This window comes from Triturus cristatus, chromosome 5_1 (genome assembly GCF_964204655.1).
Source record: "Triturus cristatus chromosome 5_1, aTriCri1.1, whole genome shotgun sequence".
Lineage (NCBI taxonomy): Eukaryota > Metazoa > Chordata > Amphibia > Caudata > Salamandridae > Triturus > Triturus cristatus.
In genome coordinates, this window is record NC_140587.1 from 10,622,198 (window position 1) to 10,648,499 (window position 26,302).

General features: G+C 52.5%; 1 protein-coding gene and 1 pseudogene across 1 annotated transcript in view; one reads left to right on the forward strand and one right to left on the reverse strand.

Annotated features, from left to right (window-relative positions):
- LOC146829948 (uncharacterized) overlaps window positions 1–26,302 on the reverse strand; it is a 388,201-nt gene that overhangs the window by 118,614 nt on the left and 243,285 nt on the right. The window contains exon 4 of the mRNA XM_085604215.1: window positions 10,930–11,004. Within this exon, the coding sequence (XP_085460341.1) occupies window positions 10,930–11,004 (75 nt within the window). The remainder of the gene's footprint in view (window positions 1–10,929; window positions 11,005–26,302) is intronic.
- On the forward strand, window positions 10,068–10,219 carry LOC146829949 (5.8S ribosomal RNA; annotated as a pseudogene).

Consider the following 26,302-nt stretch of genomic DNA (forward strand, 5'->3'; position numbering starts at 1 on the left):
GCCGGAGAGAACTGCCCATCAGCTTGGGGGGTTCTCTTCGCTGAGGCGGAAGAACCGGGAGAGGCCGTCAGCGTTGGCGTGGTCCGTACCAGGGCGGTGTTCTACGGTGAAATCCATCCCCTGGAGGGAGATTGACCACCGCAGTAGCTTGGGGTTTTCTCCTCGCATCTGCATGAGCCATCGCAAGGGCCGATGGTCAGTTTGGACTCTGAAATGGGTGCCGAACAGGTAGGGTCGTAGCTTTTTGAGTGCCCAGACCACGGCAAAGGCTTCGCGCTCGATGGTGCTCCACCTCTGCTCTCGGGGCAACAGCCGCCGACTGAGGAAGGCGACGGGCTGGTCTAGGCCTTGATCATTCACTTGGGACAGAACGGCCCCAATGCCATGCTCGGAGGCATCGGTCTGGACTATGAACTCCTTGGCATAGTCGGGAGCCTGGAGGACGGGGGCAGTGCACATGGCCTTTTTTAGAGCCTCGAAAGCTTCCTGGCAGGCAGCCGTCCACTGCACCTTCTTGGGCTGTCTTTTAGATGTGAGTTCGGTGAGAGGGCCGACAAGGCTGCCATACCCCCGAATGAACCTTCGGTAGTAGCCTGTGAGTCCCAGGAAGGCTCGGACGTCCGTCTGGGTGGTGGGTGGTTCCCAGGCCAGGATGGCGTCGATCTTTGGCTGTAGAGGGGCGACCTGGCCGCTCCCGACCTGGTGCCCCAGGTAGACTACGGATCCTTGCCCGATCTGGCACTTGCTGGCTTTTACTGTGAGGCCTGCCTGGCGCAGGGCGGTTAGCACCCTCCGGAGGTGCTGGAGGTGCTCACTCCATTCTGAGCTGAAGACAGCGATGTCGTCCAGATACGCCGCGCTGAATTGTTCCAACCCGGCCAGGACCCGATTCACCAGTCGCTGGAAAGTGGCCGGGGCATTTTTCATTCCGAAGGGCATTACGCGGAAGCGGTAGTGCCCGTCGGGGGTGGAGAAGGCGGACCGCTCCTTGGCCCTTTCGGTGAGCGCAATCTGCCAGTATCCGCAGGTGAGGTCGAAAGTGCTGAGGAACCGGGCTGCCCCTAGCCGGTCAATAAGTTCGTCCGCTCGTGGGATGGGGTGGGCATCGGCTCGGGTAACGTCGTTGAGCCCCCGGTAATCCACGCAGAATCGAAGCTCGGGGGCGACACCAGGGGCCGCTGCCTTCGGGACCAGGACCACGGGGCTGGGCCAGGGACTGTCAGAGGGCTCGATCACCCCCAGGGTCAGCATCTTCGAGACCTCCTCTTGAATGCAGGACCGGACCCGGTCAGGGACCCGGTAGGCTCGGTGTCTCACCGGCGGGCTGTCCCCGGTGTCCACGTCGTGGACACACCAGCTGGTGACCCGGGGGGTCAGAGAGAAGAGGTCGGCAAATTGTCTTAGGAGCTGGCGGCAGTCCGCTTGTTGCTGGGCAGTGAGGGCTGGGGAGAGGTTCACTCCCTCCACGGAGCCATCCTGCTCCTTGACACACAGGAGGTCCGGGAGGGGGTCCGACTCATCTTCGGCCCCGTCATCGGTGGCCAGCAGGAGGCTCAGTTCTGTCCGCACAAAGTGAGGCTTGAGGCGGTTCACGTGTAGGACCCGGAGGGGATCCCGAGGCGACTGGACATCCACCAAGTATGTGACTGGACTCTTCCGCTCAACCACTTTGTAAGGCCCAGTCCAACGGTCCTGGAGGGCGCCAGGCTTCACGGGGGCCATGACCCACACCTGCTGGCCTGGCTGGAACTCGACCAGAGTGGCATTCTGGTCGTACCAGCGTTTCATCTCTTCTTGACTCGCCTCCAGGTTGGCCTCGGCCAGTTCTCTGAATCTCCTTGTCTGGTTCCGGAGGGCCAGGACATATTGGAACACATCTCGGGGGGTGGTCTGGGGTGCCGCCTCCCACTCTTCCTTAACCAAACTGAGGGGACCTCGGACGGGGTGCCCATAGAGTAATTCAAACGGGCTGAATCCCAGGGATTTCTGGGGGACTTCTCGGTACGCGAACAAGAGGCAAGGGAGCAGGACGTCCCACTTACGCCGGAGGGGCTCTTCTAGGCCAGCGATCATCCCCTTCAAAGTCCTATTAAACCTCTCTACTAGGCCGTTCCCTTGGGGATGGTACGGGGTGGTGAACTTATAGGACACTCCACATTGTTGCCACAGGGACGTCATATACCTCGAGATAAAATTAGTGCCGCGATCGCTCACGACCTCGCGGGGAAACCCTACCCGGGAAAAGATCCCCATCCGGGCCCGGCCCACCACAGGGGCCGTAATGGTGCGCAGGGGAATGGCCTCCGGATAGCGGGTGGCGTGGTCCACTAGGACCAAGATGAAACGGTGACCTTGGGAGGTAGGGGGGTCCAGTGGCCCCACGATGTCGATGCCGACTCGCTCGAAGGGGGTACTGACGACCGGGAAGGGTTGGAGGGGAGCCTTGAGCTTCCCCCCACTTTTCCCACTAGCCTGGCACGTGGGGCAGGACTTGCAATGGGCCTCTACCGCTGCTCTCATTCTAGGCCAATAAAAATGGGTCACAAGACGGCTGTAGGTCTTGTCCTGTCCCAGGTGGCCGGCGAGGGGGACGTCGTGGGCTAGGCCCAGGAGGAAATCTCGGAAGCGGAGGGGTACCACCAGTACCCGTCCGGATCCCAGCTCCACCGACTTTTGCTCACTGTACAGGATGCTATTCTCCAAATAGATTCGGTGCGTCCCAGTCTGGTCACCTGCGGCTTGGCCCTCGGCCTGGCGCCGCAGCCCGACCAGGGAAGGACAAGTGGCTTGCTCCCTGCAAAATTCTTCCCGGGTGGGCCCACCCTCATGGCGCCATGGGGCCAATTCGGGTAGATCTCCTAACTCGGGGACTGGTGCGGGATCGGAGCTAGCTACGGACCCTTCTGACGGGGGGACGGGAGGACCCTCGGCGGGGACTGTTCTGGTTTCCTCGATCGGGGTGCTTACGACTCCTCCCTGGGGAGTGAGTCGGGCGGACATAGATCGGGTGGTGGCGCACACCCACTCGGGGAGTCCCATCATTCCTAGGTGGGCCTTACGCTCTACGTGCTTCCAGGGGGAACTCTCTAGGTCGTTCCCTAAAAGGCAGTCGACCGGCTGAGAGGTTCTTACGGCCACCCTGAGTTTACCTATCACCCCCCCCATTCAAATGGCACTAGGGCTACCTGACACATACTCTCTCTATTGTCTGCGGATATTACGGGGCAAAAGACGTTGGGGAGGATCTGCTCTTCGGGGACTAGGTGCCGGAGGACACCGGTGATACTGGCCCCGGTGTCCCGTAGGGCCTCTACCTGGTGGCCATTGATTTTGACGAGCTGTCCATATTTCTGGGTGTTGGAGGGGAGGAGGCTACCAGGGATCATTTCCCTATCTCCCAGGGATACTAGGGCCATCGCTGCGGGTTCCCACTCCTCGACCTCCTCAACCTCCTCCCCCAGGGCTACGTTGGCTATCTGTCTCGTCGGGGGGACTTGGGGGGCCATGGGGCATTCCGGGTCATTGGCGTAATGCCCGGGTTTCTGGCAACGGAAACATGTGACGGTCACCCGGTGGCCCCGTTTCCCAGGGGGTCCGGTCACTGGTGGAGGGGGCGCTGGGAAAGGTGGAGGTTGGGTCTTCGGGGGGCTAGGCTGGGACTCTCTCGGCCCTCCCTGGTTCCCTCCTCCTCTCTGGCGGGGGGGTCCCTGACTGGTTCGGGGGTATTCTCCTACCATGCCCCGGGAGACCCTGGTGTTGGTCCAACGGTCGGCCTCCACAGCCAGCTTCCGGGGATCTGTGAGCTTGCTGTCCAGCAGATGCTGACGGAGTTCCACAAAGCAGTTCGCAGCCAGATGTTCCCACAACATGAGATCAGTGAGTTCGGCAAGGGTGGTGACTTTGCTGCCCTTGACCCACCCATCGAAGGCCCGACTGAAAAAGTTTACATATTCCACCCAGGTGGTGCCCGGGATCTTCCTGCAGTCCCGAAACCGTTGACGGTACATTTCTGGGGTGAGGCCGTACCTCGTGAGTAGAGCCTCTTTCATGTGGCTGTAGGAGGTCTGCAGGGAGAGGGGTAGGTCGAGCAGGGTGTCCCTTCCTTCGCTCAGAAACCGCCCCCACAACCCCGCCCCCCAGTCCTTCTGTGGGATCCGATGGGCGGTCATGGCGACTTCGTAGGCCCGAAACCATTGCTGAATGTCATCGTTTTTATAATATTCCTTGACCACATCCTTGGGGATGTGGACCTTCGGTTCCGCTGGGGGGGCCGTCTCTCGGTTTCCCGGGGGCCTCCCTTCCTCGGTTCGGGCCTTGAGCTCGAGTTCCTTTAAGCAGCGTTCGTGCTCCAGTTGGAGCTTCTTTCCTTCGTGCTCCCGTTGGAGCTTCTTTTCTTCTATTTCGCCTTGTACACGCAGTTGCTCTACTGCTAGCTTTTTTTCCGCTAATTTTAATTCGCCCTCGATTTTGAGTTTGGCTAACTCGAGTTCATGCTTGCGGCTTCTTTCTCTGTCCGCGAGTTCTTCTGGGGATAGGCCACCGTCTGGTACGGTGCCTCGCACCTGGTTGCTGCCGCTTTCGCTTTGGGGAGGTTCGGTTTCGTCGGGGCGCTCCCCCGTACCTTCCGGGCGGGAGGCCCCAGTCTCCACCCAAGTTTTCAGTGCTTTCTGCAAATCTTCCTTAGTGTTGAGACCAGTGGTAGCGATTTTAAGTTCCTTGCAAAATTGCTTTAGCTCCTTGTGTGTATATTCTTCTAGATGCTCCACCTGGAACACCCTGTTGGCGTTGGTTTCTGCGGGGCTCATGGCGCTCCCTTCTGCCATCTTCGTCGGTAGTGCGTCCGTTGTTCACGGTACGATCTCTAGGTGATGGGCCTGAATCCCGTCGCTTGCCACCAATGTTAGACGGCGACCTCAGAGGAGCCCGGAAGGGGTCCTGACTACCCTGAGACCCACCCTCGTAGTATCGTAGCCGGGCACTGGCGGGAGACTCCCCAGGGGGAGGAATCTCGCAGCTAGGATCGTACTTCTAGCACCCCACGACACAGAGTGACCACACCGGGTTTTCTCAGAAAACAATCTTTATCAAGTAAGTTTCACTGCAAATATGTACAAGGTGAGCACGGGCTCAAGAGTCTCGGAGAGGTAGGGGGGTAGCGGGACAGTCTCTGGTAAAGGTTCAGAGCAGGGATGTATCCGGCGCACAGCTCACAATCCTCGAGCTGGGGGATACGTTGCTGTAGTTGGGGTCCGGCGGGACCGTGAGAGTTGGTGGAGCCGCGAGTCACTCAGCAGGCTTGGGCACAAGTTCGGAGGTCTTACGATCTTCGGGGAGCCGCGAGTCACTCAGCAGGCTCAGGTACAAGTTCGGAGGTGTTACGATCTTCAGGGAGCCGCGAGTCCCTCAGCAGGCTCAGGTGCAAGTTCGGAGGTGTTACGATCTTCAAGGAGCCGCGAGTCACTCAGCAGGCTCAGGTACCAGTTCGGAGTTGTTACGATCTTCCAGGGGCCGCGAGTCACTCAGCAGGCTCAGGTGGGTTCGGTTCCAGGAGCCGCGACCACGTCGGCAGGCTCTCGTTGTTCCAGCGTCGAATCTGCCGGACAGACCCAGAGCACCCCTTGTTATAGGTCGACCCTTCTTTGATGTCCGGAGTCTGTGCAGGCAGGGGTCTTGTCACCTGGGGGTCGCTTGTCGGGATTTCCTGCCAGTGTCTTTTGATCCTTTCAGGGCCGGGCCGGGAGGAGTCCCAGACACCCAGCAGGCACGGAGCCAGCCCGCAGGGAGGCCGGAGGGCCGATCGAAACCCATCGTCCCAGGGGGGTTCAGAGGTGCGACAGAAACTGCTCCTCCCTCTCTCATCCCCTGGAAGCGTGATGTCCTCCAGCCGGAGTGGCGCCTCTAGCTCGGGGTCGCGCTGGGGCCGGGCGGCCATCTTGGTGCATGAAGTGGGCACGCGGGCCCGGGGTGGCCGAAAGGAGAGAGGCCATGGACGGGGATGCCCGGGTCGGGCGCGGGTGTTCTGGTAGGAAGGATCGACTAGGCCGTGTGTTTGGGCTGCGGGTACCAGGTTGCGGTGGTGCGGAGGCACGGAGGGCCATTCTAGGATGCCGGGTCCAACAGGTATCCAGAAGGGGTGAGGGGGAGGAGCTAGAAGTATTAGGTGGGCTATAACATAAAATCTCTGCAGCCATGCTCCCCTTGTGACCCTTCAAATGGAATCCTAGTAATCCAATGTGGTCTCCTTCGTCTAGGGAAAAGGCAGTAAAGTTCCAATTATCCCTGTAAACAATGGCTAATCCACCCTCTTTCCTAGTAGTTCCCAGTTTATGAAAGCCTTTGAATTTGTCTGGGCAGGCTCTATCGAGGTCAAAGACAGATTCCACTGTGGTCCATGTCTCAGTAATAAATACGACATTAAACCCCTGATGACAAGCATTAAATTAATCTCCTCAGCATGTTTTGGTAAGGATCTGGCGGTCGGCAGACCATGTGAGAAGGTGGCCTGATATATGCTGTCCACTAGTTCTAGTGGGCACCTTGTATCAGTCCAAACAACCCCTTATGGTGAATGGTTAAAGACAACCTTATGTGAAAGCTATCCTAGTGGTAGCTATGGAGAGCAGCCTTCAGACTAAGTCTTGAAGGAATGTAAAGCAGCTTGTTTTACCAGTCTATAATCTCTTGAATGATCAAATGAAAAGTCAACCACACCAGGTATATATTCAAAATATATGTATTTAAGGTTAAACACACCCCTCTAGTCTCTTTATGAGACTGGAGAACGAAGTACTAAAGTTACAAGTGATTAAGCATCAGTAAAAGCACAAATACACGTTTGAGCTCTAGGCGCGTACCAAACCATATACTAAAAAAGTGGTATAAGAACCACGACTGTAATAGGCACAAGTCCTATTGCCTCTAGAATCGCTGGGACCCCAAGGAACCAGCCAAGGTAGTGACACAGGAGACCCATGGGAACTGTATGCAGTGTGGAAACACAACCGCGGATTCCTTTTATCTTCTGTGGGGAATGTCGCGGTTGCAATTTTTTTAAGATTAGGGACACTCCTAATCGAATCAGGACCAAACCTTCTTGGAAATAGGTAGTTCTAAGGCTAGCACCCATGAGAGTACCGGGGTACTCGAGTTACCTCACCCAGGGTAGCCGGGTGCATAGGTGTCTTTTGGTGTCGGGTCGCGTCATCGATTTCAATGGAAGCCTGCAAGGAACTGCTGCTGCCGTGAAGAGGAGAAGTGTCCGGAGAGATCCAAGCCTGGATCTAGGATGTAAGGAACCTGAAAGCAGAGGGGACAGAGCCTGGGTCACTTGCCAGTTATCTAGAGCAGGATGGACCAATGCCCACAGATGTCGGGTGCTTCAGGTGAGTTGATGGGTGTCTTGACTCTTCAGCCACGAGGTCCAGGAGGCATCGACCAAGTCCACGAGCCGAATTCAAGCTGTCCCACAAGGTCTGTCGAGTGCTGCGGTGCAGACCAGCAAGGTCTGATGGACTCATCCAGCAAGGGTAAGTAAGGGCAAGTCTGGAGCAACCAGAAAAGCCACAATAAAAGTGGAGTTGCCTTTGTGGGGACCTGCTATCCAACAGGCTAGTGATCGCGAAGGAGCCTCAAGCGGTCGCACTGCAAGCTGGCCCACGGGTCACTCGTGGAGTGGAGGCCAACAATCTTTGGTGTAGTAGGTGCTCAAGGGTGGGGCTACTCAGAGCCCAAGCACAACTTCGAGGATGTCCAGGAAGATAGTGTTGCTGCAAAAGTTCACGGTTTCCAGGGGCCATGGTTCCATGTTACCCACGATAGCCACGGGCCTCAGCTTTGCTGTGGACTCAGAGTAGCCTCAGGGAAGTCTGGAAATCCACCTCTGGGGATGCAGAGACTTTGGCGTCCGGTGGGAGCTTCAGAATTGCAGACTGGTCAGTTGCTTCTATGGTGCCTGCGAAGCAGGGGAGTCACTCCTTGAACCCAAGGGAGATTTCTTCCATCTTCTAGTCATGATAGAAAGTCAGGATATATGTTGCAGAGGTTCGTCCAGGGTAATCTAGTGTCCTAGGGACTGGATTCCTATACTTATACTAAGTTTAGGGGATGGACTAACTCTAAGGCCCCACCTATGGGTGGGCCTGGGGAGGGGGTGGTTACACTCCTTCCCCTTTGTCCAGTTCTGCGCCAGAGCAGGGGCTGAGTGCCCCTGCAACCGGTTTGAACTGGGCTATGCACAGAGACACCTTGTTTGCCCCAGGCAGTGTCTCAAAATCATTCTCTGAATGCACCCACCCTGCCCCAATACACATCTGCCTGTCTGGGGAGGTGGTTACACCTCCCTGTGACAGGAAACCTATTGTCCAGGCCTCCCCTGTCGGAGTTTCCCTCAGCAGCAGGAGGCCAGACCCGTGTCTGTGGCAGTGGCATCCATTTTGTGATGTCAGGGCTTTGGAAAGTTTTAACCGGGTTAAGCCAGTGTGAACATGTCTCTACCTCTAGAAGGGTGGAATGCTACCCCCGCCGCCAGGACTGGCGGGGGGGTAGTATTCCAAAGCGTTTGACACCAAACACGACATGTTTTGATGCAGCCATCCCAAAGTTAGCATTTACCGCAAGGTTATAATGCTCTTAAGAGTATATGGTATGGCTGTATAACAGAACAGCAATAAGGAAGTATTTCTGAAAGCTGCAGAGGGGCTCAGCTCATGCTTGGGCACCCTCTCACATAAAACCAAGCACTCTGCCTTCAGAATTGTCAAGGCCTGCCATAGGAGTGGCTTATAGGTTTATATGTGTCTGTATAAGGTAGTGATATTCCACAGTAATGGGTGTAAGCACACCCTTACTCAGGTTGCAGTAGCAGATCTGTGGTGTCATTTTGGAGTGCTTCCCATTGGTGGCATAATACATGCTGCAGCCCCTGGTAGGCCTCTGAGGTACCTGTGCCCTAGGTACATAGTATACCATATACTAGGGGCTTATAAGGCACTCCAGAATCCAATTAGATATGTACTTAATGTACATGGAAACCATTTTAGAGAGGAAGCAACTAGGCTGTGGTCCTGATTAGCAGGACCACAGCCAGACTAAGGTCGAAAAACAGTGAAACACCAGCAAAAAGTGGGGGTACCCATGTGAAGCGGATCCTACTCTCCTACAGACCACATTCTAGTATATGCGTGGGCATTGTGTTAGCACCATAGCTTTTAAAATCAATAATATCAGCCATGGGATGCTTACCAATACGTAGGAGTTCATTGCGACTGTAAATGATCTTTTCCTGCTGAGTTAAGGTTACACCGACAGCATGGCTGGTGCTGAGCACGGTTGGAGCGCGGACAAGCACAGATGGGCTTGCCATTGACATGCCTGTGGCACGCCCACTCCAAGGGCTCTCCTGCCCGCTGCTTTTATAGCATCTTAACTGACACTGTGTTCGCAAGATGGTAGATTTGCTTACTTGCGGGTACCACCGATGTGCAAAATAGGCATGGCAAGCTAAAAATTTAAACTTAAAAGATTTTCAGGATAAATGCCAAACAATTTATTTGATTCAAATAACAATGCCAGTAACAATGGTAATTTCCAACAGTTGCAGAGTGCCCCCAAAGATAAGTCTTAGCATGGCGCAAATCCCCTCGATTCCTCCCATCAGGGCTTGAGGGGTCCCAGCCTGCCAGCATTCCTTGGGCTGCCACCTAAGCCATGGACTCTCGACATACCAGGATGGAGCCCTGTCTCCATCTGGCCCAATCACAGATAGCTGATAGGTAGGTACCTGGTTGCCCAGTGCTGTGGGACTGGGCTGGAGTTTTAAGGCTTGTATGGTCTATCCGAGAGGCCGGGATGACCACTAGTGGACCTGCTTATCACTCACTTACCAGCCCACATCGGTGGCAGGCTGGGTCTCTTGGGCCTAGGACCTGAAAGCATCCTTTAAATTGCAAAGACTGACTTCCACACAGGTAGCCTGATGGAGTGTACAAGTATTTTGCCTTGTGGAAGATCTGTTTTTATCCCTCCTTCTGTGCAACTGCAGTAGAGAGAAGATTGAAAAAGTTGCCAGTGAATCTTCGCAGTGGATCACTCGACACCCACGCTCATGAAGAATGCAGCTCACGGCGGGAGAGTGTGCATTGCAGGACTCATTGATCATCATCACTTCCAATGCGCCTGGTGGCCCCATGTTCCACCTGGTTCTCTGCCTGTCTGAGGGTCACCTGGATGTCCAATGGCATGGGGCTCTCCCAGGGTGTGGCTGGGGCTGTCACATGGAACTCCAGTCCCTTCATCCTCCCAAGGTCAGACCCCAATCACCTGTCGCAGGATCCTGCACTCCTGGTGCAGAGGTAAACCCCAGGCATGCCTGGCCTGCCCCTATTAGTTGGCTGTGCAGGTGACCAGTCTGTTCTGGAAGTAAAAGCCCCAGGGCTCCTGGCTATCTGCCTGCCCATGTGCTCTGCCTCAAAGGATGTGCTGTTGCAACCCCCCCATGCAAAACAGGGAGCCCCTCCTAATGCAGCTGAGGAATGGGCCCAGTTTCACCACACTTTTGCATCAGATTACAACCTCAGATCAGACACGGTGACCCTCTATTATACACTTTGCTTAGCAGAGGAAAGGAAAGTAACCAGGATTCCTCAGATGTCTAAAATCTGTACATTCATATTCTGAAATAGACCGTGAAAATTTGTGAAAGAGTAATTCTTGATACTGCTTCTTTCACAAAGATCCCTGGAAAGATCTGCATCCCTGGTCCCCCAGAACAGTGACTCTGCAGCCAGTAAATTTACCTGGTGGAAGCAAGACCCAGCCTGAAGGGTGAACCATTGGTTTTGCTACATCTCTAACCTAGACCAGCACAAGCAGAGACCTGAACATACACAATGACAGGTGCTCAAATGCACAGGACTCATGACTGCCACTCACCCTCATAGTGTGATATTGTTCCTCTTCCTTGACTTTAGCCCCTAGAACGTTTTTCATCTCTTTCCTCAGACAGTCCTGCAGAGAGCAAAGTACACAGGTGTGACAAACATAGATCTGCAAAGTGAAGTTGTTCATATAATAATCATTACATGATAATCCATACATATGCGGATTGTACTACCAACCACACATGTTTTATAGGAAAATGAACCAATGACACTATCACGACTACTTGATTTAGACACATATATCCGGCTTACAAGTATCAGCTACAGATTCAAAATACAAGTATCCGGAACATATGTACAGATTGTAAGTACCGGGAGAAATGATTCCAGATTATGTGTACCAGGCCACCGTTGAACAGATTTTAAGCACAATGTATGGGTTTTAAGCTATAGCCACACGTAGAGTTTGGAGGGCCCGGCCACACATGTTCAGATTGGACGTACCAGGCCTCAAGATTCCAGATCATGTGCACCAGCCACACATATTGAAACTGCAGTTTTAAGGACATGGTCATCCACATTAAAATACGAGAGAAGCAACATCCTGAACATGCCACATTTTGTGTCTGCAGCACCTCAGAGCCATTTTATCACAATTTCATTTAAATGAGATCTTGATTTTCCTTTATTTTTTTAACAGATGAGGATGAGGGTGATGGTGGTGGCTGTGACGAAAGAGGGCGGTGACATATAAGGATGAGGGTGACGGCAGTGGGTGATGAAAGAGGGCTGTGACAGATAAGGGTGAGGGTGATGGTAGTGGGTGATGAAAGAGGGCTGCGACAGATAAGGATGAGGGTGATGGCAGTGGCTGTGATGAAAGAGGGCTGTGAAAAATAAGGGTGAGGGTGACGGCAGTGGGTGATGAAAGAGGGCGTGACAGATAAGGATGAGGGTGATGGCTGTGGCTGTGGTGAAAGAGGGCTGTGAAAAATAAGGGTGAGGGTGACGGCAGTGGGTGATGAAAGAGGGCGTGACAGATAAGGATGAGGGTGATGGCTGTGGCTGTGGTGAAAGAGGGCTGTGACACATAAGGATGAGGGTGATGGCTGTGACTGTGGTGAAAGAGGGCTGTGAAAAATAAGGGTGAGGGTGACGGCAGTGGCTGATGAAAGAGGGCGTGACAGATAAGGATGAGGGTGATGCAGTGGGTGATGAAAGACTGACAGATAAGGATGAGGGTGATGGCAGTGGCTGGGATGAAAGAGGGCTGTGACAGATAATAATGAGGGAGGTGGTGGTGGGTGTGATAAGAGAGGGCTGTGACAGATAATAATGAGGGTGAGGTGGTGGGTGTGATGAAAGATGTATGTGACGGATAAGTATGAGGGTGATGGCAGTGGGTGATGGAAGAGGGCTGTGACAGATAAGGATGAGGGTGATGGCAGTGGGTGTGGTGAAAGAGGGCTGTGACAGATAATTATGAGGGATATGGCAGTGTGGATGAAAGAGTGCTGTGACAGATAAGGATGAGGGTAATGTCAGTGGGTGATAAAAGAGGGCTGTGACAGATAAGGATGAGGGTGATGGCAGTGGGTGATGAAAGAGGGCTGTGACAGATAAGGATGAGGGTGATGGCAGTAGCTGGGATGAAAGAGGCAGTGACAGATAAGGGTGAGGGTGATGGCAGTGGTTGTGGTGAAAAAGGGATGTGACAGATAAGGATGAGGGTGATGGCAGTGGGTGATGAAAGAGGTTATGACAGATAAGGATGAGGGTGATGGCAGTGGTGGTGGAGAAAGAGGGCTGTGACAGATAAGGATGAGGGTGAAGGCAGTGGGTGATGAAAGAGTGCTGTGACAGATAAGGATGAGGGTGATGGCAGAAGGTGATGAATGAGGCTGTGACAGATAAGAATGAGGGTGATAGTGGTGGGTGTGATGAAAGAGGGCTCTGACAGGTAAGGATGAGGGTGGTGGCAGTGGGTGATGTAAGAGGGATGTGACAGATAAGGATGAGGGTGATGACAGTGGGTGTGATAGAGGAGGGCAGTGACAGATAAGGATGAGGTTGATGGCAGTGGATGTGGTGAAAGAGGACTGTGACAGATCAGGATGAGGGTGATAGCAGTGGCTGTCATGAAAAAAGGCTGTGACAGATAAGGGTGAGGGTGATGGCAGTGGGTGATGAAAGAGGCTGTGACAGATAAGGATGAGGGTGATGGCAGAGGGTGATGAAAGGGCGCTGTGACAGTTAAGGATGAGGGTGATGGCAGTGGGTGATGAAAGAGGGCTCTGACAGATAAGGATGAGGGTGATGGTGGTGGGTGATGAGAGGCTGTGACAGATAAGGATGAGGGTAATGGCAGTGGGTGTGATGAAAGTGGGCTGTGACAGATAAGAATGAGGGTGAAGGCAGTGGGTGATGTAAGAGGTATGTGACAAATAAGGATGAGGGTGATGACAGTGGGTGTGATAGAAGAGGGCAGTGACAGATAAGGATGAGGTTGATGGCAGTGGATGTGGTGAAAGAGGACTGTGACAGATAAGGATGAGGGTGATGGCAGTAGGTGATGAAAGAGGACTGTGACAGATAAGGATGAGGGTGATAGTGGCTGTCATGAAAAAAGGCTGTGACAGATAAGGGTGAGGGTGATGGCAGTGGGTGTGATGAAAGAGGGCTGTGACAGATAAGGGTGAGGGTGTTGGCAGTGGCTGTGGTGAAAGAGGGTTGTGACAGATAAGGGTGAGGGTGATGGCAGTGGGTGATGAAAGAGGGCAGTGACAGATAAGGATGAGGGTGATGGCAGTGGGTGGGATGAAAGAGGGCTGTGACAGATAAGGATGAGGGTGATGGCAGTGGGTGATGAAAGAGGGCAGTGACAGATAAGGATGCAGGTGATGGCAGTGGCTGTGATGAAAGAGGGCTGCGACAGATAAGGATGAGGGAGATGGCAGTAGATGTGATGGAACAGGGGTGTGACAGATGAGGATGAGGGTGACGGCAGTGGGTGATGGAAGAGGGTTGTGACAGAAGGATGAGGGTGAAGGCAGTGGGAGATGGAAGAGGGCTGTGACAGATAAGGATGAGGGTGATGGCAGTGGGTGTGATGGAAGAGAACTGTAACAGAAAAGGATGAGGGTGATGGCAGTGGGTGATAAAAGAGGGCAGTGACAGATAAGGAGGAGGTTGATGGCAGTGGCTGGTATGAAAGAGGGCTGTGACAGATAAGGATGTGGTTGATGGCAGTGGTGATGAAAGAGGGCTGTGACAGATAAGGCTGAGGGCGATGGCAGTGGCTGTGATGAAAGAGGGCTGTGACAGATAAGGATGAGGGTGATGGAGTGGGTGATGACAGAGGGCTGTGACAGATAAGGATGAGGGTGATGGCAGTGGGTGTGATGAAAGAGGGCTGTGACAGGTGATGGCAGTGGGTGTGATTAAAGAGGGCTGTGACAGACAAGAATGAGGGTGTTGGCAGTAGGTATGATGATAAAGGGATGTGGGTGATGGCAGTGAGTGCGATGAAAGAGGGCTGCGACAGATAAGGATGAGTGTGATGGCAGTGGGTGATGAAAGAGGTCTGTGACAGATAAGGATGAGGGTGATTGCAGAGGGTGATGAAAGAGGGCTGTGACAGATAAGGATGAGGGTGATGGTGATGGGGTGATGAAAGAGGGCGGTAAGAGATAAGGATGAGGGTGATGGCAGTGGCTGGGATGAAAGAGGGCTGTGACAGATAAGGATGTGGGTGATGGCAGTGGTGATGAAAGAGGGCTGTGACAGATAAGGATGAGGGTGATGGCAGTGGCTTTGATGAAAGAGTGCTGTGACTTATAAGGATGAGGGTGAGGGCAGTGGATGATGAAAGAGGGCTGTGACATATAGGATGAGGGTGATGGCAGTGGGTGATGAATGAGGACTGTGACAGATAAGGATGCAGGTAATGGCAGTGGCTGTGATGAAAGAGAGCTGCGACAGATAAGTATGAGGGTGATGGCAGTAGTTGTGATGGAAGAGGGGTGTGACAGATGAGGATGAGGGTGTCAGCAGTGGGTGATGGAAGAGGGTTGAGACAGATAAGGATGAGGGTGAAGGCAGTGGGTGATGTAAGAGTGCTGTGACAGATAACGATGAGTGTGATGGCAGTGGTTGGGATGAAAGAGGGCTGTGACAGATAAGGATGAGGGTGATGGCAGTGGGTGCGATGAAGAGGGCTGCGACAGATAAGGATGAGTGTGATGGCAGAGGGTGATGAAAGAGGGCTCTGACAGATAAGGATGAGGGTGACTGCAGTGGGTGATGAAAGAGGGTTGTGACACATAAGGATGAGGGTGATGGCAGTGAGTGCGATGAAAGAGGGCTCCGACAGATAAGAATGAGGGTGATGGCTGTGGGTGATGAAAGAGGGCGATGACAGATAAGGATGAGGGTGATGGCAGTGTGGATGAAAGAGGGCTGTGACAGATAAGAATGAGGGTGATGGCAGTGGGTGATGAAAGAGGGCGGTGACAGATAATGATGAGGGTGATGGCAGTGAGTGTTATGAAAGAGGGCTGTGACAGATAAGGATGAGGGTGATGGCAGTGGCTGGGATGAAAGAGGGCTGTGACAGATATGGGTGAGGGTGATGGTAGTGGGTGATGAAAGAGGGCTGTGACAGATAAGGATGAGGGAGAAGGCAGTGGCTGTGATGAAAGAGGGCTGTGACAGATAAGGATGAGGGTGATGACAGTTTGTGATGAAAGAGCGCAGTGACAGCTAAGGATTAGGGTGAAGGCAGTGGGTGTAATGAAAGAGGGCTGTGACAGATAAAGATGTGGTTGATGGCAGTGGGTGATGAAAGAGGGCTGTGACAGATAAGGATGAGGGCGATGGCAGTGGCTGTGATGAAAGAGGGCTGTGACAGATAAGGATGAGGGTGATGGCAGTGGGTGTGATGAAAGAGGGCTGTGACAGATAAGGGTGAGGGTGATGGTGGTGTGTGTGATGAAATAGGGCTGTGACAGATAAGGATGAGTGTGATGGCAGAGGGTGATGAAAGATGGCTGTGACAGATGAGGATGAGCGTGATAGCAGTGGATGTGATGTAAGAGAGCTCTGACAGATAAGAATGAGGGTGATGGCAGTGGGTGATGTAAGAGGGCGGTGACAGATAAGGATGAGTGTGATGGCAGTGGGTGATGAATGAGGCTGTGACAGATAAGGATTAGGGTGAAGGCAGTGGGTGTGATGAAAGAGGGCTGTGACAGATAAGGATGAGGGTGATGGCAGTGGGTGATGAAAGAGGGCTGTGACAGATAAGGATGAGGGTGATGGCAGTGGGTGATGAAAGAGGCTGTGACAGATAAGGATGAGGGTGGTGGCAGTGGCTGTGATGAAAGAGGGCTGTGACAGATGAGGATGAGTGTGATGGCAGTGGGTGATGAAAGAGGTCTGTGACAGATAAGGATGAGGGTGATGGCAGTGGGTCTAATGTAAGAGGGCTGTGACAGATAAGGATGAGAGTGATGGCAGTGGGTGATGAATGAGGCTGTGACAGATAAGGATTAGGGTGAAGGCAGAGGGTGTGATGAAAGAGGGCTGTGACAGATAAGGATGAGGGTGATGGCAGTGGGTGATGAAAGAGGGCTGTGACAGATAAGGATGAGGGTGATGGCAGTGGGTGATGAAAGAGGCTGTGACAGATAAGGATGAGGGTGGTGGCAGTGGCTGTGATGAAAGAGGGCTGTGACAGATGAGGATGAGTGTGATGGCAGTGGGTGATGAAAGAGGTCTGTGACAGATAAGGATGAGGGTGATGGCAGTGGCTGTGATGAAAGAGGGCTATGACAGATAAGGATGAGTGTGATGGCAGTGGGTGATGAAAGAGGGCTGTGACAGATAAGGATGAGGGTGATGGCAGAGGGTGATGAAAGGGCGCTGTGACAGTTAAGGATGAGGGTGATGGCAGTGGGTGATGAAAGAGGGCTCTGACAGATAAGGATGAGGGTGATGGTGGTGGGTGTGATGAAAGAGGGCTGTGACAGATAAGGATGAGGGTGATGGCAGTGGGTGATGAGAGAGGCTGTGACAGATAAGGATGAGGGTGATGGCAGTGGGTGATGAAAGAGGGCTGTGACAGATAAGGATGAGGGTGATGGCATTGTGTGATGAAAGAGGGCTGTGACAGATAAGGATGAGGGTGATGGCAGTGGGTGATGAAAGAGGGCTGCGACAGATAAGGATGAGGGTGATGGCAGTGGGTGTGATGAAAGAGGGCTGTGACAGATACGGGTGAGGGTGATGGCAGTGGGTGTGATGAAAGAGGGATGTGACAGACAAGAATGAGGGGGATGGCAGTGGGTATGATGAAAAAGGGATTTGACAGATAAGGATGAGGGTGATGGCAGTGGTGATGATAGAGGGTTGTGACAGATAAGATTTATGGTGATGGTGGTGGGTGATGAAAGAGGGCTGTGACAGATAAGGATGAGTGTGATGGCAGAGGGTGATGAAAGAGGGCTGTGACAGATGAGGATGAGGGTGATGGCAGTGGATGCGATGAAAGAGAGCTGCGACAGATAAGGATGAGGGTGATGGCAGTGGGTGATGGAAGAAGGTTGAGACAGATAAGAATGAGGGTGAAGGCAGTGGGTGTTGTAAGAGTGCTGTGACAGATAAGGATGAGGGTGATGGCAGTGGGTGTGATGGAAGAGGGCTGTGACAGATGAGGGTGATGGCAGTGGGTGATGAAAGAGGGCTGTGACAGATAAGGATGAGGGTGATGGTGGTGGGTGATGAAAGAGGCTGTGACAGATAAGGATGAGGGTGATGGCAGTGGGTGATGAAAGAGGGCTGTGATAGATAAGAATGAGGGTGATGGCACTGGGTGATGAAAGAGGGCTGTGACAGATAAGGATGAGGGTGATGGCAGTGCTTGATGAAAGAGGGCTGCGACAGATAAGGGTGAGGTGATGGCAGTAGGTATGATGAAAGAGGGGTGTGACATGATGAGGATGAGGGTGACATCAGTGGGTGATGGAAGAGGGTTGTGACAGATAAGGATGAGGCTGATGGCAGTGGGTGTGATGAAAGAGGGCTGTGACAGATAAGGGTGAGGGTGATGGCAGTGGGTGTGATGAAAGAGGGCTGTGACAGACAAGAATGAGGGGGATGGCAGTGGGTATGATGAAAAAGGGATTTGACAGATAAGGATGTGGGTGATGGCAGTGGTGATGAAAGAGGGTTGTGACAGATAAGATTTATGGTGATGGTGGTGGGTGTGATGAAAGAGGGCTGTGACAGATAAGGATGAGGGTGACGGCAGTGGGTGTGATGAAAAAGGGTTGTGACAGATAAGGATGAGGGTGAAGACAGTGTGGATGAAAGACTGTGACAGATAAGGATTAGGGTGATGGTGGTGGGTGTAATGAAAGAGGGCGGTGACAGATAAGGATGAGGAAGATGGCAGTGGGTGATGAAAGAGGGCGTTGAAAGATAAGGATGAGGGTGACAGCAGTGGGTGATGGAAGAGGGTTGTGACACATAAGGATGAGGGTGATGGCAGTGAGTGCGATGAAAGAGGGCTATGACAGATAAGGGTGAGGGTGATGGCAGTGGATGTGGTGAAAGAGGGCTGTGACAGATAAGGGTGAGGGTGATGGCAGTGGATGTGGTGAAAGAGGGCTGCGAGAGATAAGGATTAGGGTGATGATGGTGGGTGTAATGAAAGAGGGTGGTGACAGATAAGGATGAGGGTGATGGCAGTGGGTGATGAAAGAGGGCTGTGACAGATAAGGAAGAGGGACTTTGAGGTGGGTGTGATGAAAGAGGGCGGTGACAGATAATGATGAGGGTGATGGCAGTGAGTGTGATGAAAGAGGGCTGTGACAGATAAGGGTGAGGGTGATGGCAGTGGCTGTGATGAAAGAGGGCTGTGACAGATAAGGATGAGGGCGATGGCAGTGGCTGTGATGAAAGAGGGCTGTGACAGATAAGGATGAGGTTGATGGCAGTGTGTGATGACAGAGGGCTGTGACAGATAAGGATGAGGGTGATGGCAGTGGGTGTGATGAAAGAGGGCTGTGACAGATAAGGTTGAGGGTGATGGCAGTGGTGATGAAAGAGGGTTGTGACAGATAAGGATTAAAGTGATGGTGGTGTGTGTGATGAAATAGGGCTGTGACAGATAAGGATGAGTGTGATGGCAGAGGGTGATGAAAGAGGGCTGTGACAGATGAGGATGAGCGTGATAGCAGTGGATGTGATGTAAGAGAGCTCTGACAGATAAGAATGAGGGTGATGGCAGTGGGTGATGTAAGAGGGCGGTGACAGATAAGGATGAGTGTGATGGCAGAGGGTGATCAAAGAGAGCTGTGACAGATAAGGATGAGGGTGATGGCAGTGGGTGTAATGTAAGAGGGCTGTGACAGATAAGGATGAGAGTGATGGCAGTGGGTGATGAATGAGGCTGTGACAGATAAGGATTAGGGTGAAGGCAGTGGGTGTGATGAAAGAGGGCTGTGACAGATAAGGATGAGGGTGATGGCAGTGGGTGATGAAAGAGGGCTGTGACAGATAAGGATGAGGGTGATGGCAGTGGGTGATGAAAGAGGCTGTGACAGATAAGGATGAGGGTGGTGGCAGTGGCTGTGATGAAAGAGGGCTGTGACAGATGAGGATGAGTGTGATGGCAGTGGGTGATGAAAGAGGGCTGTGACAGATAAGGATGAGGGTGATGGTGATGGGAGTGATGAAAGAGGGCTGTGACAGATAAGGATGAGGGTGATGGCTGTGGGTGATGAAAGAGGGCAGTGGCAGATACGGATGAGGGTGATGGCAGTGGCTGTGATGAAAGAGGGCTATGACAGATAAGGATGAGTGTGATGGCAGTGGGTGATGAAAGAGGGCTGTGACAGATAAGGATGAGGGTGATGGCAGAGGGTGATGAAAGAGAGCTCTGACAGATAAGGATGAGGGTGATGGTGGTGGGTGTGATGAAAGAGGGCTGTGACAGATAAGGACGAGGGGGATGGCAGTGGGTATGATGAAAAAGGGATTTGACAGATAAGGATATGGGTGAGGCAGTGGTGATGAAAGAGGGCTGCGACAGATAAGGATGAGGGTGATGGCAGTGGGTGATGGAAGAAGGTTGAGACAGATAAGAATGAGGGTGAAGGCAGTGGGTGATGTAAGAGTGCTGTGACAGATAAGGATGAGGGTGATGGCAGTGGGTGTGATGGAAGAGGGCTGTGACAGATAAGGATGAGGGTGATGGCAGTGGGTGATGAAAGAGGGCTGTGACAGATAAGGATGAGGGTGAAGGCAGTGGGTGTGATGAAAGAGGGCTGTGACAGATAAGGATGAGGGTGATGGCAGTGGGTGATGAAAGAGGCTGTGACAGATAAGGATGAGGGTGATGGCAGTGGGTGATGAAAGAGGGCTGTGACAGATAAAGATGAGGGTGATGGCAGTAGGTGTGATGGAAAAGGGCTGAGACAGATAAGGATGAGGGTGATGGCAGTGGGTGTGATGAAAGAGGGATGTGACAGACAAGAATGAGGGGGATGGCAGTGGGTATGATGAAAAAGGGATTTGACAGATAAGGATATGGGTGAGGCAGTGGTGATGAAAGAGGGTTGTGACAGATAAGATTTATGGTGATGGCAGTGGCTGTGATGAAAGAGGGCTGTGACAGATAAGGATGAGTGTGATGGCAGAGGGTGATGAAAGAGGGCTGTGACAGATGAGGATGAGGGTGATGGCAGTGGATGTGATGAAAGAGAGCTGCGACAGATAAGGATGAGGTGATGGCAGTGGGTGATGGAAGAAGGTTGAGACAGATAAGAATGAGGGTGAAGGCAGTGGGTGATGTAAGAGTGCTGTGACAGATAAGGATGAGGGTGATGGCAGTGGGTGTGATGGAAGAGGGCTGTGACAGATAAGGATGAGGGTGATGGCAGTGGGTGATGAAAGAGGCTGTGACAGATAAGGATGAGGGTGATGGCAGTGGGTGATGAAAGAGGGCTGTGATAGATAAGAATGAGGGTGATGGCACTGGGTGATGAAAGAGGGCTGTGACAGATAAGGATGAGGGTGATGGCAGTGGGTGATGAAAGAGGGCTGTGACAGATAAGGATGAGGGTGATGGCAGTGGGTGATGAAAGAGGCTGTGACAGATAAGGATGAGGGTGATGGTGGTGGGTGTGATGAAAGAGGGCTGTGACAGATAAGGATGAGGGTGATGGCAGTGGGTGATGAAAGAGGCTGTGACAGATAAGGATGAGGGTGATGGCAGTGGGTGATGAAAGAGGGCTGTGATAGATAAGAATGAGGGTGATGGCACTGGGTGATGAAAGAGCGCTGTGACAGATAAGGATGAGGGTGATGGCAGTGGGTGATGAAAGAGGGCTGTGACAGATAAGGATGAGGGTGATGGCAGTGGGTGATGAAAGAGGCTGTGACAGATAAGGATGAGGGTGATGGCAGTAGGTGTGATGGAAAAGGGCTGAGACAGATAAGGATGAGGGTGATGGCAGTGGGTGATGAAAGAGGGCGGTGACAGATAAGGATGAGGGTGATGGCAGTGGGTGATGAAAGAGGGCTGTGACAGATGAGGATGAGGGTGATGGCAGTTTTGTGTGATGAAAAAGGGCTGTGACAGATAAGGATGAGGGTGATGACAGTATGGATGAAAGAGGGTTGTAACAGCTAAGGATGAGGGTGATGGCAGTGGGTGATGAAAGAGGGCTGTGACAGATAAGGAAGAGTGTGATTGAGGTGGGTGTGATGAAAGAGGGCGGTGACAGATAATGGTGAGGGTGATGGCAGTGAGTGTGATGAAAGAGGGCTGTGACAGATAAGGGTGAGGGTGATGGCAGTGGCTGTGGTGAAAGAGGGCAGTGACAGATATGGGTGAGGGTGATGGTAGTGGGTGATGAAAGAGGCTGTGACAGATAAGGATGAGGGTGATGACAGTTTGTGATGAAAGAGGGCTGTGACAGATAAGGATGAGGGCGAAGGCAGTGGGTGTGATGAAAGAGGGATGTGACAGACAAGAATGAGGGGGATGGCAGTGGGTATGATGAAAAAGGGATTTGACAGATAAGGATATGGGTGAGGCAGTGGTGATGAAAGAGGGTTGTGACAGATAAGATTTATGGTGATGGCAGTGGCTGTGATGAAAGAGGGCTGTGACAGATAAGGATGAGTGTGATGGCAGAGGGTGATGAAAGAGGGCTGTGACAGATGAGGATGAGGGTGATGGCAGTGGATGTGATGAAAGAGAGCTGCGACAGATAATGATGAGGTGATGGCAGTGGGTGATGGAAGAAGGTTGAGACAGATAAGAATGAGGGTGAAGGCAGTGGGTGATGTAAGAGTGCTGTGACAGATAAGGATGAGGGTGATGGCAGTGGGTGTGATGGAAGAGGGCTGTGACAGATAAGGATGAGGGTGATGGCAGTGGGTGATGAAAGAGGCTGTGACAGATAAGGATGAGGGTGATGGCAGTGGGTGATGAAAGAGGGCTGTGATAGATAAGAATGAGGGTGATGGCACTGGGTGATGAAAGAGGGCTGTGACAGATAAGGATGAGGGTGATGGCAGTGGGTGATGAAAGAGGGCTGTGACAGATAAGGATGAGGGTGATGGCAGTGGGTGATGAAAGAGGCTGTGACAGATAAGGATGAGGGTGATGGTGGTGGGTGTGATGAAAGAGGGCTGTGACAGATAAGGATGAGGGTGATGGCAGTGGGTGATGAAAGAGGCTGTGACAGATAAGGATGAGGGTGATGGCAGTGGGTGATGAAAGAGGGCTGTGATAGATAAGAATGAGGGTGATGGCACTGGGTGATGAAAGAGCGCTGTGACAGATAAGGATGAGGGTGATGGCAGTGGGTGATGAAAGAGGGCTGTGACAGATAAGGATGAGGGTGATGGCAGTGGGTGATGAAAGAGGCTGTGACAGATAAGGATGAGGGTGATGGCAGTAGGTGTGATGGAAAAGGGCTGAGACAGATAAGGATGAGGGTGATGGCAGTGGGTGATGAAAGAGGGCGGTGACAGATAAGGATGAGGGTGATGGCAGTGGGTGATGAAAGAGGGCTGTGACAGATGAGGATGAGGGTGATGGCAGTTTTGTGTGATGAAAAAGGGCTGTGACAGATAAGGATGAGGGTGATGACAGTATGGATGAAAGAGGGTTGTAACAGCTAAGGATGAGGGTGATGGCAGTGGGTGATGAAAGAGGGCTGTGACAGATAAGGAAGAGTGTGATTGAGGTGGGTGTGATGAAAGAGGGCGGTGACAGATAATGATGAGGGTGATGGCAGTGAGTGTGATGAAAGAGGGCTGTGACAGATAAGGGTGAGGGTGATGGCAGTGGCTGTGGTGAAAGAGGGCAGTGACAGATATGGGTGAGGGTGATGGTAGTGGGTGATGAAAGAGGCTGTGACAGATAAGGATGAGGGTGATGACAGTTTGTGATGAAAGAGGGCTGTGACAGATAAGGATGAGGGCGAAGGCAGTGGGTGTGATGAAAGAGGGCTGTGACAGATAAGGATGAGGGTGATGGCAGTGGGTGTGATGAAAGAGGGCTGTGACAGATAAGATTGAGGGTGATGGCAGTGGTGATGAAAGAGGGTTGTGACAGATAAGGATTAGGGTGATGGTGGTGTGTGTGATGAAATAGGGCTGTGACAGATAAGGATGAGTGTGATGGCAGAGGGTGATGAAAGAGGGCTGTGACAGATAAGGATGAGGGTGATGGCAGAGGGTGATGAAAGAGGGCTGTGACAGATGAGGATGAGCGTGATAGCAGTGGATGTGATGTAAGAGAGCTCTGACAGATAAGAATGAGGGTGATGGCAGTGGGTGATGTAAGAGGGCGGTGACAGATAAGGATAAGTGTGATGGCAGAGGGTGATCAAAGGGAGCTGTGACAGATAAGGATGAGGGTGATGGCAGTGGGTGTAATGTAAGAGGGCTGTGACAGATAAGGATGAGAGTGATGGCAGTGGGTGATGAATGAGGCTGTGACAGATAAGGATTAGGGTGAAGGCAGTGGGTGTGATGAATAAGGGCTGTGACAGATAAGGATGAGGGTGATGGCAGTGGGTGATGAAAGAGGGCTGTGACAGATAAGGATGAGGGTGATGGCAGTGGGTGATGAAAGAGGCTGTGACAGATAAGGATGAGGGTGGTGGCAGTGTCTGTGATGAAAGAGGGCTGTGACAGATGAGGATGAGTGTGATGGCAGTGGGTGATGAAAGAGGTCTGTGACAGATAAGGGTGAGGGTGATGGTGATGGGGGTGATGAAAGAGGGGTGGGACAGATGAGGATGAGGATGACGGCAGTGTGTGATGGAAGAGTGTTGTGACAGATAAGGATGAGGATGATGGCAGTGGCTGGGATGAAAGAGGACTGTCACAGATAAGGATGTCGGTGATGGCGGTGGTGATGAAAGAGGGCTGTGACTGATAAGGATGAGGGTGATGGCAGAGGGTGATGAAAGAGGGCTGTGACAGATGAGGATGAGCGTGATAGCAGTGGATGTGATGTAAGAGAGCTCTGACAGATAAGAATGAGGGTGATGGCAGTGGGTGATGTAAGGAGGCGGTGACAGATAAGGATAAGTGTGATGGCAGAGGGTGATCAAAGAGAGCTGTGACAGATAAGGATGAGGGTGAAGGCAGTGGGTGTAATGTAAGAGGGCTGTGACAGATAAGGATCAGAGTGATGGCAGTGGGTGATGAATGAGGCTGTGACAGATAAGGATTAGGGTGAAGGCAGTGGGTGTGATGAAAGAGGGCTGTGACAGATAAGGATGAGGGTGATGGCAGTGGGTGATGAAAGAGGGCTGTGACAGATAAGGATGAGGGTGATGGCAGTAGGTGATGAAAGAGGCTGTGACAGATAAGGATGAGGGTGGTGGCAGTGGCTGTGATGAAAGAGGGCTATGACAGATGAGGATGAGTTTGATGGCAGTGGGTGATGAAAGAGGGCTGTGACAGATAAGGATGAGGGTGATGACAGTGTGGAAGAAGGAGTGTTGTGACAGATAAGTATGAGGGTGATGGTGATGGGGGTGATGAAAGAGGGGTGGGACAGATGAGGATGAGGATGACGGCAGTGTGTGATGGAAGAGTGTTGTGACAGATAAGGATGAGGGTGATGGCAGTGGGTGTGATGAAAGAGGGCTGTGACAGATAAGGATGAGGGTGATGGCTGTGGGTGATGAAAGAGGGCTGTGACAGATAAGGATGAGGGTGATGGCAGTGGGTGTGATGTAAGAGGGTTGTGACAGATAAGGATGCGGGTGATGGCAGTTGCTGTGATGAAAGAGGGCTGTGACAGAAAAGGATGAGGGTGATGGCAGTAGGTGTGATGGAAGAGGGGTGTGACAGATGAGGATGAGGGTGTCAGCAGTTGGTGATGGAAGAGGGTTGTGACAGATAAGGATGAGGGTGAAGGCAGTGGGTGATGTAAGAGGGCTGTGACAGATAAGAATGAGGGTGATGGCAGTGGGCGTGATGGAAGAGGACTGTGAAAGATAAGGATGAGGGTGATGGCAGTGGGTGATGAAAAAGGGCTGTGACAGATAAGGATGAGGGTGATGGCAGTGGGTGATGATAGAGGGCTGTGACAGATAAGGATGTGGGTGATGGCAATGGTGATGAAAGAGGGCTGTGACAGATAAGGATGAGGGTGATGGCAGTGGCTGTAATGAAAGAGGGCTGCTACAGATAAGGGTGAGGGCATTGGCAGTAGGTGTGATGGAAGAGGGGTTGTGACACATAAGGATGAGGGTGATGGCAGTGGCTGTGGTGAAAGAGGGTTGTGATAGATGAGTGTTAGACCTGGCACCTTGGCGTGAGTCTCCCTTCCTCTTTTTGTCACTGTGCCTCATGTGTTTTTATGGTGTTGGCCGCTCAGAGCGCTGTGCCACTGCCAACCAATGCCACAGTGCAAGTGCTCCCTATCTAAAATGTATATGTTGGTTGGATTCCATGATTGGCTTAGTTTGGTTTACTGTTGGACCCCAGTAACGCGCACCAGGACTGCCGGGGCGTGTAAATACAAACACCGCTGGTGGGCTCGCAGCACTGGTTGTGCCACCCACAGAAGCGGCCTGGTAAAATGTAGCTAGGTCTGCCATTGCAGAACCTGCGTGCAGTCCGGTACTGTCATGCTGACTGCGCAAGTGCCCACACTTGCAAGTCCCTAAAACCTTCCCTTAACTCCATATCAGCCACCCCTATGGCAAGCCCATGGGCAGGGTGCATTGTAGTATAAGGAGGACAAGCCCTGTACTGACCTCTCTTTGGCCCCATCGGTCAAGGCGATCTGCCAGTACCCAGACGTTAAATCAAACGTGCTGAGGTAGTTGGCAGCCCCTAGCCGATCTATGAGCTCATCAGCTCTGGGGATGGGGTGTGCGTCA